Source organism: Panthera leo, chromosome F3 (genome assembly GCF_018350215.1).
Source record: "Panthera leo isolate Ple1 chromosome F3, P.leo_Ple1_pat1.1, whole genome shotgun sequence".
Lineage (NCBI taxonomy): Eukaryota > Metazoa > Chordata > Mammalia > Carnivora > Felidae > Panthera > Panthera leo.
Genome location: NC_056696.1, coordinates 16061447 through 16075988, shown reverse-complemented (window position 1 = coordinate 16075988; position 14542 = coordinate 16061447). Strand labels below are relative to the sequence as shown.

At 40.1% G+C, this 14542-nt stretch overlaps 1 protein-coding gene and 1 pseudogene across 5 annotated transcripts in view; one reads left to right on the top strand and one right to left on the bottom strand.

Annotated features, from left to right (window-relative positions):
- The window catches only part of SLC9C2 (solute carrier family 9 member C2 (putative)), an 86571-nt gene that overhangs the window by 60647 nt on the left and 11382 nt on the right, over positions 1 to 14542 (top strand). For all 5 annotated transcript variants that reach the window (XM_042925504.1, XM_042925503.1, XM_042925500.1 and 2 more), the window contains 5 exons: positions 347 to 495; positions 3168 to 3293; positions 8582 to 8680; positions 11640 to 11807; positions 13929 to 14060. In XM_042925504.1, coding sequence (XP_042781438.1) covers positions 347 to 495; positions 3168 to 3293; positions 8582 to 8680; positions 11640 to 11807; positions 13929 to 14060 — 674 coding nt within the window. The remainder of the gene's footprint in view (positions 1 to 346; positions 496 to 3167; positions 3294 to 8581; positions 8681 to 11639; positions 11808 to 13928; positions 14061 to 14542) is intronic.
- On the bottom strand, positions 12412 to 13386 carry LOC122212365 (annotated as a pseudogene).

The following is a 14542-nucleotide window of genomic DNA, read 5'->3' as shown; positions in this document are numbered from 1 at the left end:
TATGCGTTCACCCAACAAAAGTTATATGATGTGAAGGATCAAATAAGTAAGGACCAAAATCCCACACTATAGTAGGTTCCATAATGGAGATATGTAGGACATGCCATGGGAATAAAGAGGAGAGAGTGATTCTCTCCTAGCTGGTGGGGGACGCCAGTTTTCAATGTTCTCATCCATAAAATGCAGATGAAAATAGCTCTAGTCCTACCGGCCTCGCATGTTCTGTATGAAGCAGGAATAAAAGGATATTGTGTAAGCACTTTGGAATTTACAAACTATTACACACATATTAGTTATTATCATGGTTATGGCATTGTATGCTTACTGACGGTTATATTTGCTTCAGGACTCATAGAGCACGAGGGTCGTGATGTTGTCATTGCTTTGAAGACTAGGCAGGCAATCCGGAACGTGATTGCTAAAGCTCTGAAAAACCTCACCTTCCTTTGGTCAAGAGGCATTATTGATAAACATGAGGGCATCGAGATGAATAAGGTAATAAAGCAATTATCCACGTTGCTTGATTCCATGAGCCCAACACCCGAGGCTGCATTGTTACTTGAGCAGAATGTAAGGAGTGAGGGAGATTAAATCGGGTGTTAGCTGTAATTTGCCTGGAGCCTTTGTTAATGCCAGTGGCAGTTAGTGCCAGTGCGACCTGGTATACACCATGTCAAAACTATTTGGTTGCAAGTAACAGAAACCAACTTGAGCTAGACCTTGCCAAGAAATGGGGCTGGGGGGTTTATTATAAAGACATAAGAGTGCCTAACCAAACCCATGGTAGCCAGACCATATGGCCATGCCTGAGGAAGGGACCTGACTGTGGACCTGGAAAGCTTTCCGGGTTCTCCATTTCCTGTGAGGGTTGCCCTCTGTGGCCTCTTCTTTTGGCTCCCTCTACAAACTCATTAGATTTTTCTGCTTGTCTATCCACTGGTGGAATGTGTACTGCCCAGGCCAGGCAGCTGTGACAAGGGAGGTGGGAGTCACATAACGTTAACATGGTAGGGAAAGGACCAGCTTCCGTGTGTGCGCGTGTGTGTGTGTGTGTGTGTGTGTGTGCTTGTGTGTGTTGGTGGGAGTCTGGGGGTGCAGTTCTGAGAGAGGAGGACCCAGGAAGACACCATAATTGGTTAGCTGATAAATGGACTTTTGAAAAATGATAAATGTATTTGCAAAAAAAAAATAGGAACATATGACAGAAAAACATATTTAATATTTAATGCTATCACTCTATCACATCCACCATCTAGACTGTGCATTTGTGCAAATATGATTGTTCTTCCTATCCTCTGCAAGAACCTATCAGTTTCCTAACAGAAAGCAGAAATATGGAAGTTCTAGTCCTACCTTCTGTCTGTGTTGACCACTGATAAGCTGCTTCTGGGTATCATATGCTTTTCCTTGTCACTGGCAGCTCCCAGCCAAGGGTCACATGCACTGTGCTTCTGGTCATTCCCTGGACATAGTCCCCTCTCCATGATTCCCAAAGAGAAATGGGTGTGGGACAGGCCAGCTTTCCCCTCTGAGGCTCTATCTCTTTAGGCTAATATTATGGCAAAGGACAAAATGGGTTATATGATTTCTTCTTAGTGTCTGACAGAGGGAAGAAAAGGGCTACTTTACAGTATCCTTCAAGTTGTATATACCTCTACACACGCTGTGGTTTGTATTCTATTCTTTTCATTTATCAGTTGAAGATTATATAGGATTCAATTGAATTCTTGTTATTCATTAATTAAAATAAATAAATAATAGCCCTTATAAGGAGAGAGGCTATTTTTTTCTATAGGTTTGTTTAGAAAGGTAATGTGTAAATCAATCATTCAACAGTTACTTATTGAATGCATATTAATTGCCTAATTGTCAGCCAGAGAGATATAATTATCTTCTAAGTCATAAGGAGCTAGTCATAAGGAATTACCTAGCTAATTCAATTTAACTGAGTAAATACATGTTGAATACCTACTATGTGTTATGGACTCTTGGGGAGATTGGATACTTAATACAACGATGACCCCAAAGTCCACTGGCTCTTTCTTGTTCTTTGATTTAATCCTTTATTCATCCAGTCAATCAAGTGATTATCTCTTACCTGGTGTGGGAAGCCAGAGAAGGTTTCTGAGAGCCCATAAAACTGAAACTATATCCTTCAAAATTAGAAGAATTTAGGGAAGCAAATAATACATACAAGAAAGATTTGAGGAAATGTGGCATTAAATTGTACAGTAGTCAACTGTGAAGTTTATTTTATTTTTTTATTTTAGAGAGAGAGAGTGTGTGAGTGGAGAAGCAGGGCAGAGGGAGAGAGAGAAAACCTCAAGCAGGCTCTACACTCAGTGTGGAGCCTGACATGGGGTTCAATACCATGTAGGATCGCTTGAGCCAAAATCAAGAGTTGGATGCTCACCTGCCTGAACCATCCAGGTGCCCCAAACTGAGAAGTTTAGATGATCTGAAATTAACACAGTGGACTACAGTGTTAACTGAATTATAAAGATAATAAATTCAATATGAGTTAATATATCAATTCATAGGGGCGCCTGGGTGGCTCAGTCGGTTGAGCGTCCGACTTCCGCTCAGGTCATGATCTCACGGTCTGAGTTCGAGCCCCGCGTCAGGCTCTGTGCTGACAGCTCAGAGCCTGGAGCCTACTTCGGATTCTGTGTCTCCCTCTCTCTCTTCCCCTCTCCCGCTCATGCTCTGTCTCTCTCTCAAAAATTTGGGGCACCTGGGTGGCTCAGTCGGTTGAGCGTCCGACTTCGGCTCAGGTCACGATCTCGCGGTCCGTGAGTTCGAGCCCCGTGTCAGGCTCTGGGCTGATGGCTCAGAGCCAGGAGCCTGCTTCCCATTCTGTGTCTCCCTCTCTCTCTGCCCCGCCCCCGTTCATGCTCTGTCCCTCTCTGTCTCAAAAATAAATAAACGTTAAAAAAAATTTTTAAAAAATAAACATTAAAAATATATATATCAATTCATAAATTCAATGAGTTAAGGGAAGAATAGGGACAAAAAAGGTTAGAGGATAATTTAAATAGGGTGAGAGAAAGTATGAGTCAAAATTAAAATAAATTTACATAACAATAGTGTTTAAAGATTTCCTTAATTTTTACATAAATCTCCTTTCTGCTATAGGATCTGATCACCATTATTTTGACTGTTTTCAGGTACTTCTTAGGAAAATAAAGGCACTGAATGACTTTCCAATGGCAATCCCGCCACCAACTCCTGACAAATATCTTCATAATATTGTTTGGCTGGAAAATAAAGATGTTCTCATTGAGTTCTTCAAGGTAAAGATTCTGTCTTCTATCCTGGGTCACTTTTGATGATAATTACTTTCCACTCCCTAAGGCAAGATTAACAAAAAGTATATCCAAGGCAAGAATCCGGTGATGGCCGATGAAGTGTAAGCCAAAATGGAGGCCCAGCAAAACCCAGTTTTCCAGTTTTTTACTTTTTTTTAGAGCAAGGGTTTCAAGTTTAAATTACTATACAGGCAAGGTAGATAATATAAAAGTAAAAGAAGCTGTATAGTATTATAGGGAACAGCAAGAACTGTGGTATATTCCAGAGTTCATGCTCTGTCTAAAGTCAACGGTTATGGAAATTTAGACTCTTACAAGAAATATTTATTGAATCTTCTCCCTGTGCCAGAGGCAGTTCTAGGTTTGAGGATATGCCAGTGAATAAAGCAAATGAAGTCCCTGCTTTCCTGGACTTTATATTATACGCCTAGAGCTAAACAATAAACACATAAACACACAAATACATAGTCTATTAGATGATCTATCAATGCTATGGAGAAAAAGTGAGAAAAGGGAATATAGTTGGGGAGCTATTTTATATGAGGTGGTCAGGGAAGGCTGCTCTAACAAGGTGACATTTGAAGTGGGATCTGCATGCCGTGCAGATATCTGGGAGGAGAGCATTCCAGGCAAGTGCAGTGCCCTGGTGCGGAGTGTGCTCAGTGTGTTCAAGGAACATCCCCAGAGCCCCTGTGGCAGAAGCAGTGATGGCAGGACCAGATGAAGTTGGAGAAGTAATGGAGCCTGAGTTTGTACAACTCTGCAGGCCATTGCAAGGGGTTTGGCTTTTACTCTGAATTCAATGAAAACTTAAGAGAAGGTTTTGAACAGAGATGTGGTATGATCTCACGTACATTTCAAAATGACCACCTTGGGGATGTCTGGGTGGCTCAGTCAGTTAAGTGTCTGACTCTTGATTTTGGCTCAGATCATGACCTCATGCACTGACTGTGTGGAGCCTGCTTGGGATTCTCTCTCTCTCCCTCTCTCTGACCCTCCCTGGTTTGCATGTGTGTGTACACATGTGTGTATTCTTTCTCTCTCTCAAAACAAATAAATAAACTTAAAAAAAAATGACCACCTTACCGCTATGTTGAGAATAGGTTGGTAAGGGGTCAAGGGAAAGCCAGAAGCAAGAGTGATGGTGGTTTGGATTAGTGAAAGTGATGAGTGTCAGACTCTTGATGTGTTTTGGAAGGTAGAGCTGATAGGTGCTGATGGAAGGAGTGTTAGAGAGGATGACTTCTGGGATTTTAGTCTGAAAATAGGAATGGAGTCCCTGTTGACTTAAGTGCAGAAGAGAAGATTTATATGGAGGGCACAGGAGTTTGATTCTGAATGAGTTAAATTTGAGAAAGCGTTGAGACATCCAAATGGAGATGTTGAGTAGGCGGTAAGAGACGTGACTGGAATTCAGGTGGCAGGCCAAACGGGAGATAGGTATTTTGGAGTTTTCAGCATAGAGATAGTATTTAATATATGGAGACTTGGTGAGATAAGTTAGGAATTATTATGGACATCCAAGGATTGAGTTCTGGGCTATCCAACATTTAGAGTGGAAATGAGGAGGAATTAGCAAAACAGATAGGAAAGATGTGAGATTTGTGGTTGCCAGAGGCAGAGGATAGGGGCAGGGAAAATTGAAGGAAGATAGTCAAAAGGTACAAACTTCTAAGTTATAAACAAGTACTAGGAATGTGCTATACACCATGATGACCATAGTTATTAGCATTGCTGCATGGTATATTTGAAAGTTGCTAAGAGATTAAATCCTAAAAGTTCTCATCACAAGGAAAAAATTGTTTTTGTAACTAAATGAGGTAATGGATGTTAACTAAACTTGTGGTAATCGTTTCATAATATATGTATGTCAAGTCATTATGTGGTATTCCTTAAACCTGAACAGGGCTATATGTCAATTACATCTGAATAAAACTGGGGGCGGGGGGGGGAAGAATTGAGGAGTAATCCATCATGTGGGAGGAAAACTAAAAGAGAGTGGTGTTCCAGAAGCCAAGTGAAAAAAGTATTTCATAAAGGGGAAAGTAAGCAACCATGTCAAATGAGGCTGAGATCAAATAAGAAGATTAGAAATTGACTATTAGATTTAATAATGTGGAGGTCAGATTTTTTAGATCTGAATTTTTATGCAAAATTTCCAAATTTTAAAAATTTTGCACACATTAAAAATTTAAAAATATCCCGCAGGCCAAACAAAAAACATCCTTGGATTGGATGTGACCCATAGACCACCAGTTTGTGGTTCTAGTTTTAAATGGCTATAGTATAAATTATAAGATTTATAACTTTTTCATCAACCTGTTAAAACCTCTGTTAGATTTTTTTTTTTATTTTTTTTATTTTTTTAAAATTTTTTTTTTAATGTTTATTTATTTTTGAGACAGAGAGAGACAAAGCATGAACAGGGGAGGGTCAGAGAGAGGGAGACACAGAATCTGAAACAGGCTCCAGGCTCTGAGCTGTCAGCACAGAGGCCGACACGGGGCTCAAACTCACGGACCGTGAGATCATGACCTGAGCTGAAGTCGGCCGCTTAACCGACTGAGCCACCAAGGCGCCCCTCTGTTAGATTTTTAGAATCAGGAAGACTCTGTGAGAAAGAATGGCATTTGTTTTACCATAAATTTGGTTGTACCATATTTTGTGATCTAGGCACGTAGATATGTAAGGCATCTGTTTGTCCACAATGAGGACATTTTCCTTGTTTTCTAGAAAGATAGCAATCATAATGAAGTTCTACTGAGCTTTGAATATCTGATTCCTTTTTTGCTATACCAATGTTTTCTTCCTATCAGAAATTTTTGAATTTTTCTTCTGAATTGATTTCAAATGTACTGAATTAAGACTCCTTTGGTTGAAAGTAACAAGAGCTAGGGGCACCTAGATGGCTCATTCGGTTGGGCATCCAGCTTTGGCTCAGGTCATGATCTTTTGGCTTATGACTTCTAGCCCTGTGTTGGGCTCTGTGCTGACAGCTCAGAGCCTGGAGCCTGCTTTGGGCTCTGTGTCTCTCTCTCCCTCTGCCCCTCCCTCACTCATGCTCTCTGCCTCTCAAAAATTAAAAAAAATTTTTTTTTAATTAAAAAAAAGTAACAATAGCTTACTTGAATTAGTTTAAGCAAAGGGGAAGTTGACTGAAAAGACAAGGTGGTGGTATATAGAAGCTACTAAGAAATAGTTAGCTAACTAACCATGGGCAGGGTGGGATTCAGGCCAGTTTAGGAATATCAGTGGTGGGAATTTGTGGACCCTTCTTCCAGCACTTGGATATCATGGCTCAGTTCTCAATTCCCAGGCTCGTTGTCTCTCAGTTCCAATTCTTGAGAAAGAAGTCCAACTGGCTTAGCTTGGATCTGATGTCCTGCTTTGGGGAGCACAAGTGTGGCTGCAATAAGGAGGAAGAAACCTGACGTGATGGCCAAGGGCTGTAGTGGGTAGTTTGAAAAATAGATTGCAAATAAATGCATGTGGGAGGTGGGTGATGGACTTGGATTGGGAAGCAGGTGTCTCTAAAGTGTTTCTTATAATTTGCATTCTCCTTAGTTTTGTTAAAATCCAATTTAAGATACAGTTAGAATTTTGTTCTTTGTAGGTAATAATTTTCACAAGTGTAATTAACTGACCACCCAGCAGTGAATGGGGAGGAATGCCAAAACCAATGAGAAGAAGCTAACTCTATAGATTAATGATTCATAGACACCTGAGGTGAATCTGTCACCACAACGTAACCTCCTTCCCATCCTTGACTTACCATGCCTCTGCAAGGCTGTTGGACCCTCTCTATCCCCTTACAGACTTCTGTTACTCTATGTGCACCCTTTCCTTAATATTTTGGGTCTTGATAGCCATTTCAATCCAATTTTACCAGGGTAAAAATTGTGATGAATTGGGAGTACACAGCCCAGGGATTGTGTGGCTAACTAGCTAAAATCCACAGGGTAAACAAAATAACACCCCTTATGGTAGACTGTGATTTCAAGTGTGGTTTCCATCACAGCTACAATGGTTAATTTTAACTACTCCTCCCTTCTTTCATTCTCCAGCCAGTGTGGTTAATTAGAAACCTAATAGTCTATAAAGAGAAGCCAGAAGTCAATGGTAGAAAATAAGGGTCTGAATAATACATAAGCTAGCTAATTGGTTTTATGTGACCTTTTTAAAAAAAATCGTGAAGTTATCCATGAAGTGCATGAAGTAAAAAGTGAAAACTCATCACTCCTTACCCCACATTTAGAGATAACCACTATGAATGATTTCGAGATATGTTTCCCATATATCTTTATAAAATGCAGATCTGTCACCCTAATTCCCCTGTTACAAACCCTTCCATGGCTCCTTTCTGGTTTTGGGGAAAAGCCCAAACTCTTTAATGTGCCTACAAGACTCTTCAAGACCTGGCTTTGGCTCACTTCTCCAGTCCTTTCTCTACTGGGGCTGTGTTATGACTTTTCATGGGCCCTGGCACTTTTGCCTTAGTTGGCCTCTTCCCCATATAAAAGTACAAAAATTATACTTTACGACTGTGTTAGTATAAAGATAAATATATTAGTATTAAATGTTCTAGTATTAAAGCATTTTCTTCCACCTAAAAGTTTTTTTATTCCCTTCTGATTTTAAAATAAATGAAAATACTGTTATGAGTCCCTAATGTGTTGGGAACCCTAGGCACTATGCCTAGTGAAGCCTGTCTCCACCCCACCCTGCTGTGGCCACAGAATACCAAATCTACAGTTACCCCAACTGTAGATACTCTATTTGCTTCTGGGTCTTTGCATATGCCGAATCCTCTGCCCTGAATGGGGTTCAACTCATTGTATCCTGGCTATCTGTTACCCTTCCTTCAGGCCTCAGCTTGGCTGTTCTTTCCCCTTTAAAGTCTTCCCTGGACACCCAATACTGGGTCCTGTGGCCTTTCTGGACTTTTCCAGAGCATCCTGTTTCTGTCTCCTTTATCAGAAGTATCACACTTTATTGTAAACATCTACTCAACTGAGCACTTGTTGGGTGTTTCCATCAGTCACTGTGCCCGGTACAAATCACAAAGTCTACAATTTACTTGCTTGTTCCTTTCTTTTAAAATAAAATTGATGAGGCATGTCAGCATATTATAATTCATTAACAAACCAAAGCATACAATTTGTGGAGTTTTTTTTTTTCTACTTGAAACCCATTTCAGCTTTAACATCTTATTTCTATTTAGAAAAGTAGGCTATGAAACTTTTGTGTTGACTCCTTTTTTATTTTTCTTTCAGGAAAGAGCCAAACTTGCCTACTTCGACTATGGAGATGTCATTTGTAAAGAAGGTGAAATGCCACAAGGAATCTACTTAATTATTTCAGGAATGGCAATTGTAAGGGACTATTCATTGTTTACTAAAAATGTACTTTGAAATATATATGATTTTAACATAAGGAGAAATTTAGGAACCAGGAAATTTTCATATTTTTAACATAATTTCTAAATGAAACCATTTCTGCTCAGAGTGAACACTACAGCTGAGAGATAATGATAATACCCAACATCTGAAAGGTGATCCTCATTTAACAAAATGTTTTTATAGTCTTTGCTTATTCCTCGTGGCAATTCTGGGAGGAAGCAGTCTTTTCCATGATGTTCTGATAAACAACTTGGAGTGGTTGAGTTATCTCAAGGAAATGAGAGTCAAGAATGATGGGATGGACCACAATGTCAGATCCTTACTGAGGTCAAATAGGATGAGGTTTGAAAATATGACTTTTACCTGACCAGTAGGAGGCATTTGGTGACCAGAGAGAGAAAGAGGTCAGTAGAGTGAGGGGGACAAGAGTTCTTTAGAATCTGAATGCTGGTAGCTGAATACATGGGTGAGCCCCAGCTTATGGCCCAAATAATTCCTAGATCCTAAATGATGGTGACAAGTGACAAACCCTTAGTATAATACACATACTATATCTGGCTCTCTATTTTTGGAAGGGGTATTTCAGACCTTAAAAATATCAAAATTGATCATGGAAATAAACTGTTATGATAAGTATATTATAATACTAACTAACACATATAGCCCTTATTAAATGTCTGGCACTTTTCATTCATTCATTCATTCATTCATTCAACAAATATTTACCTCATTACCACCACGCAGTGGCACTATTCATTCTAGGCACAGAATTGACAAAACAGACAAAAATCCATGCCTTCTTAGAGTTTACTTTCTAGTAGAGGCATAGAAGGGGATGGGATAATGAACAAACTAAGCCGTTAGATATACAGTATGTTAGAGGTGATTGAGAGATGAAGAAGTTAGTTGTAATTTTTTAAAGGGTGGTCAAAATGGCAATATACTATGACAATTAATCCTTATAATAACCTTTTTTTTTTCATAGAAAAAAGCTGATGTACAGAGAATTAATTCGCTTGCCCCTGCAATGGCACATAGTAACAGATCGAGAAAGGCTTTGAACCCATAGAGTTGGCCTCAGTAATGTCCTTAGCCATTATTCTATTCTGCTTCCAGTAGATGTGTCATGTTCCTATTAGAATCATAGCAAAAGTACACTGCTACTTGTATTTATTAAGTATGTCGAATCAAACACTTAAAAGCTGCAACGTACATTTTCCTTTGAGGAATTTTCCTGCAATGACTGGGCTAGTTAGGTCTTCTTAAAGTATAAGTCCAACAATATTTGGGCTGGAGATGTTATTAGTATTTAATCGATGCCATAGCAACTCAGGACAAATTTAGCAGTTTAGATTATCTCATAGTTCAGAAGTCCTATGGGCTTAGTTGATTTCTCTGCTTGAATCTCACAAGGCCAATATCAAAGGGTCAGTAGGGCAGTGTTCCCTTCTGGAAACTCTGAGGGCAGAATCAATTTCCAGATTCATTGAGGTTGTTGGTAGAATCCAGTTCCTTATGGCTAGAGGACAGACGTCCCTGCTTCTTTGCAGACTATCAGCCGGGATCCACCTCCAGCCCCCACACCTCCCTTCCATCTTTGCATGCAGCCCCCCCCCACCCCCCCACCATCTTAGAGCTGAGGTACCGCCAATCCCTCTCTTGATGCTGCAATTCTCTGATTGACTCTACTTCCTTTTCTACTTTTGAGGGCTTGTGTGATTACATTGACCCAGCAGCATAATCCAGAATTTTCTCTTTAGAGTCTGCTGATTAGTAACCTTTGTTCCTTCTGCAAAGTCCCTTCCCAAGCGCTACCTAGATCAATGTTTGCTTGAATAACAAAGAGACAGGAATCTTGGAAGGACGTCTTTAAATTCTGCCTATAGATGTTATCTTCTTTTCTTGGTTGGTAAAAAGCCGAGATAGGGTTCACTGCTCAAAGAGCCTTTGAATTGCATTCAAAATTAAATTAGAAAAATGTCAAAGTCCTTTGGAAGCATGAATGCCTCTAAAAGTTTGAATGGTGGTTACTGGCGGAGGGGGCATTTTCCTAGCAACTTCTTCAGTGACCCTCCATTCCCTGTTTCCTGTGTCCTGAACAATAGCCTTCCTCTTTGATGTGCACAGCTCAACTTTCTGGAAAATTCTGTAATCCTTCTGGTCGGTTCCTGCAGCTTCCTCCTGAAATCTGATAGCTTTTTTATTTCCCCCACCCATGCCTATCAGTTCTTTTCTTAAAGTGACTCAGTCACCCTGTCTGTATTCTCCCTAAAAACTTGTTCTGTTGATGTCCCATGGAAATTACTAACCATTTTAAAGGGCGACTAGGTTGTGCTGAAATCATGGCTTGATTTGGAGGCATGTTAATTCATGCTGTCTGATTTAGTCTTCTTCCACCAGAGGCACTAGCTCATTATAATAAGAATTTCTAATAGACTCGAAATGGCTGGTTGAGTTAGTTGCAGACAGCAATCACTACTTTTGGTGGGATTTTTATAGAAGGAAGATGTAAGTCAGTAGAAAGGTGTAAACAGTCAGTAGAAAGTTGTAAATAGGGTCATCTGTGAAGATAAAGATTAGAAACGATCCTTCCTTTGGAGAATTGAAATGTGAAAGAAAATTGTGATTTTTTTGGGGGGGGGTACCTTAATTCCTTTTTCACACCTGAAAGTGTAGTAAAGAATCTTTTCCTTCCTGGAGGGGTGGTGGGAGGGGGGATGGGCTAAATGGGTAAGGAGCATTAAGGAATCTACTCCTGAAATCATTGTTGCTCTATATGCTAACTAACTTGGGTGTAAATTAAAAACTTAATTAATTAATTAATTTTAGAAAAAGAATCTTTTTCTTCCGTTGTTAATAATTGAAAGAAACAGTGGGAGCTCCTGTGGCTTGGTTTGGTGAAAGGTTTCTAATTTTGTATTTCCCTTTGCAGTTGCATAGCTCACCTCCTACCTTTGGAATAGACAGTAGCCTAAGGTCTGATAGAGAGTTCAAAACCATGTTTACAGAATACTGTACCAGTGGAGACATCATTGGAGAGCTGAGCTGTCTGCTTAAGCGTGAAATTGAATATACTGCCATTTGTGAAACTATTTTACAGGTAAGAAACTGGTTCTGTCTGTATTGTGGGCTATTAGTTAATTCTTCCTGAAGTAAATAAGGAATTCCAGAATCTTTTCTTCCTTTGGGTTCCGTTATCTTATGCAGCCACCTACCCAGCTATTGTGAAGCAGTGTAGACTAGCTGAGAAAAGATTTAGTGTCTCACATCCTGGCTGTGGGACCTGGAGTGAGATATTTTAATCTCTTTGTGTCTTAGTATCCTTGTTTATTAAAAGAGAGAATGTCTAGCTTTGACGTTATGAAGATTAGGAAAATGTCTAAGTGCATGGCATGTATAGACAATAAATGGCCACCATTATGAAAGAAGTATTTTTAAAGAATACTTGTTTTTCTTTTAATTTTTTAATGTTTATTTATTTTTCAGAGAGAGACAGAGCACGAGCAGGGGAGGGGCAGAGAGAGAGGGAGACACAGAATCCAAAGCAGGCTCCAGGTTCTGAGCTGTCAGCACAGAGCCCGATGTGGGGCTTGAACTCACAAATCGTGAGATCATAACCTGAGCCAAAGTTGGCTGCTTAACTAACTGAGCCACCCAGGTGCCCCTAATTGTTTTTTTTTATTGTTATTTATGTACTATTATTATTTTTTTTTATGTTGAAAAAATTTATATTTAGATTTAGCCAGCTGGACTCAGTTTAGATGATCCCAATTTTGTTGGCAACATCCAAAGCATCATAGTCAGGAGCCAGTTGAACATATGCTTTCTTTTCTCCATCGGGCCTGATCAGAGTGTTGACCTTGGCCACATCAATGTCATAGAGCTTCTTCACGGCCTGTTTGATCTGGTGCTTGTTGGCCTTGACATCCACAATGAACACAAGAGTGTTGTTGTCTTCTATTTTCTTCATGGCTGACTTGGTAGTCAGGGGAAACTTGATGATGGCATAGTGGTCAAGCTTGTTTCTTCTGGGGGCGCTCTTTCAAGGATATTTGGGCTGCCTTCAGAGATGCAGTGTCTTGGGCCGTCGGAATGTAGGTGACGTGCAGATCTTTTTTTTATAACTGTGGACGCCTTTCAGCACTGCTTTCTTGGCCTTCAAAGCCTTTGCTTTAGCTTCAGCTTTGGGAGGGGCAGGGTCCAGAGTCTTAGGGGTGCGTGGGACAGAAGGGAATGTTGCTTTATCAGTTTCATACCATTTAGTTTCTGGAAGAGGACAGGAGGCATGAATTTAGTCACAAGGTTGAAGTGAAGTCACTGAAGTCCATGTAGCTTGAATTCTTAAAGAGCAGTCTTCCATATTCAGGTAAGCAGTTGGCCTCTGGAAACAAATCCTGTGAATCAGTCTATAGCCAACATGCAGGGGTACAAGAGCACCCAGAGTGGGGCCCCAAGTCAGGTTCCACCACCCACTGCTGACAAAATCCAAAGGCAGAGAGACATGAGGGATGGTGAATCAAGAAAAAAAATTATTTCAGTGAGGCCAACACCAGGAAGATAGTGGATTAGCAGCTCAAAGATGATCTCCAATGTGCTGAAATACTTCCGGGTGTATATAAGGAAAATGTGGGGCAAAGGTGGATGGGTATGAGCAGGTGGACAGTGAAGGTCAAATCCATCACTGTCTTAGAGTTAATCACAGGTGGGGTCTTGCTGGCTCAGAGCAGTTCCTATTGTTTGAGGGGGTAGTTTCATTCCCAACTAAGGATGCTTTGTCCCCAAGGCCTTCAGCCTGAGCCAAGAGACAAGCTGGAAAGAACAACCCAACTATAAGTCTGAGGTCAAAATTGAGGCAGCAGGAGTCCTCTTTTGAGCCCACTTCACCTACTGTGGCAGTAAAATAGATAAGTTTATGTGGCTTACTTCCTGAATCTTGGGCTCATGAGCTGTATCCTTTACCATAGCTATTGACTGGTATATATTTTCCTGGCTTATCACTAAGTGTATGCTTTAATTGAACTGTAAATTTTATCATCTTATATATAGCAAACAATTTCTCCACAGTACAATGCTTTTAAATGGCAGAGTATCATAATTTTACTAGAGTTGATGGTTTTTCTAAGGGGTCAGGTGAAGATTAAATCTATAGGCACCTTGTCTTCTGATGGCCTTATAATTTAGTTGTGAATCAAGCTTGCTGCTCGATATCTTGTGGTTTCAGGCCTGCTTTATCTCCCTGGAGGATTTGTATGAAGGCTTTGATGTCTTCTGGCCATCCTTGGAATATAAAATATGGCTAAAGCTTGCACTCAGTATTGCCTATCAGTATTTTGAATCAAGTCTCATTGATGAGGTAAGTTATGGGATTAAAATATGAATGGACTTTTATTTACTTTTTACGAAATGCATATCATATTTTTGAGACAGAGACAGAAAGGAAGGTTGTATCTGATATTCTAAAATGAGATTCTAGAATTTTAACCACACTTGTTCTGACTTCCTGCAGATCTTCAGTTCTCTTGTCACAGCTGATTTTCCAGGCTACCTGCAGTCATGCCTTAAAAAAACAGATTCAGCAAATATGAAATAGGCAGATTCCCAAGAACTAGGAACTCATATTTTGTGTGTGCTTTCAGACTTTGGCATTTTTAAAAAAGCCCCCGGGTGTTTAGAATGTGCATCCAGGGATGAGAACACTGCTCTAAACTCTGTCAATAGGGAATACAAGAGGAATAGCAGTTTTCTGGAGGAAATAATGGTTCCTTTTCACTAATATACAGAAACATAATGACTTCTGCTTTCAAGCTCGAAATCCCCGGCATTATGAGCCAATCT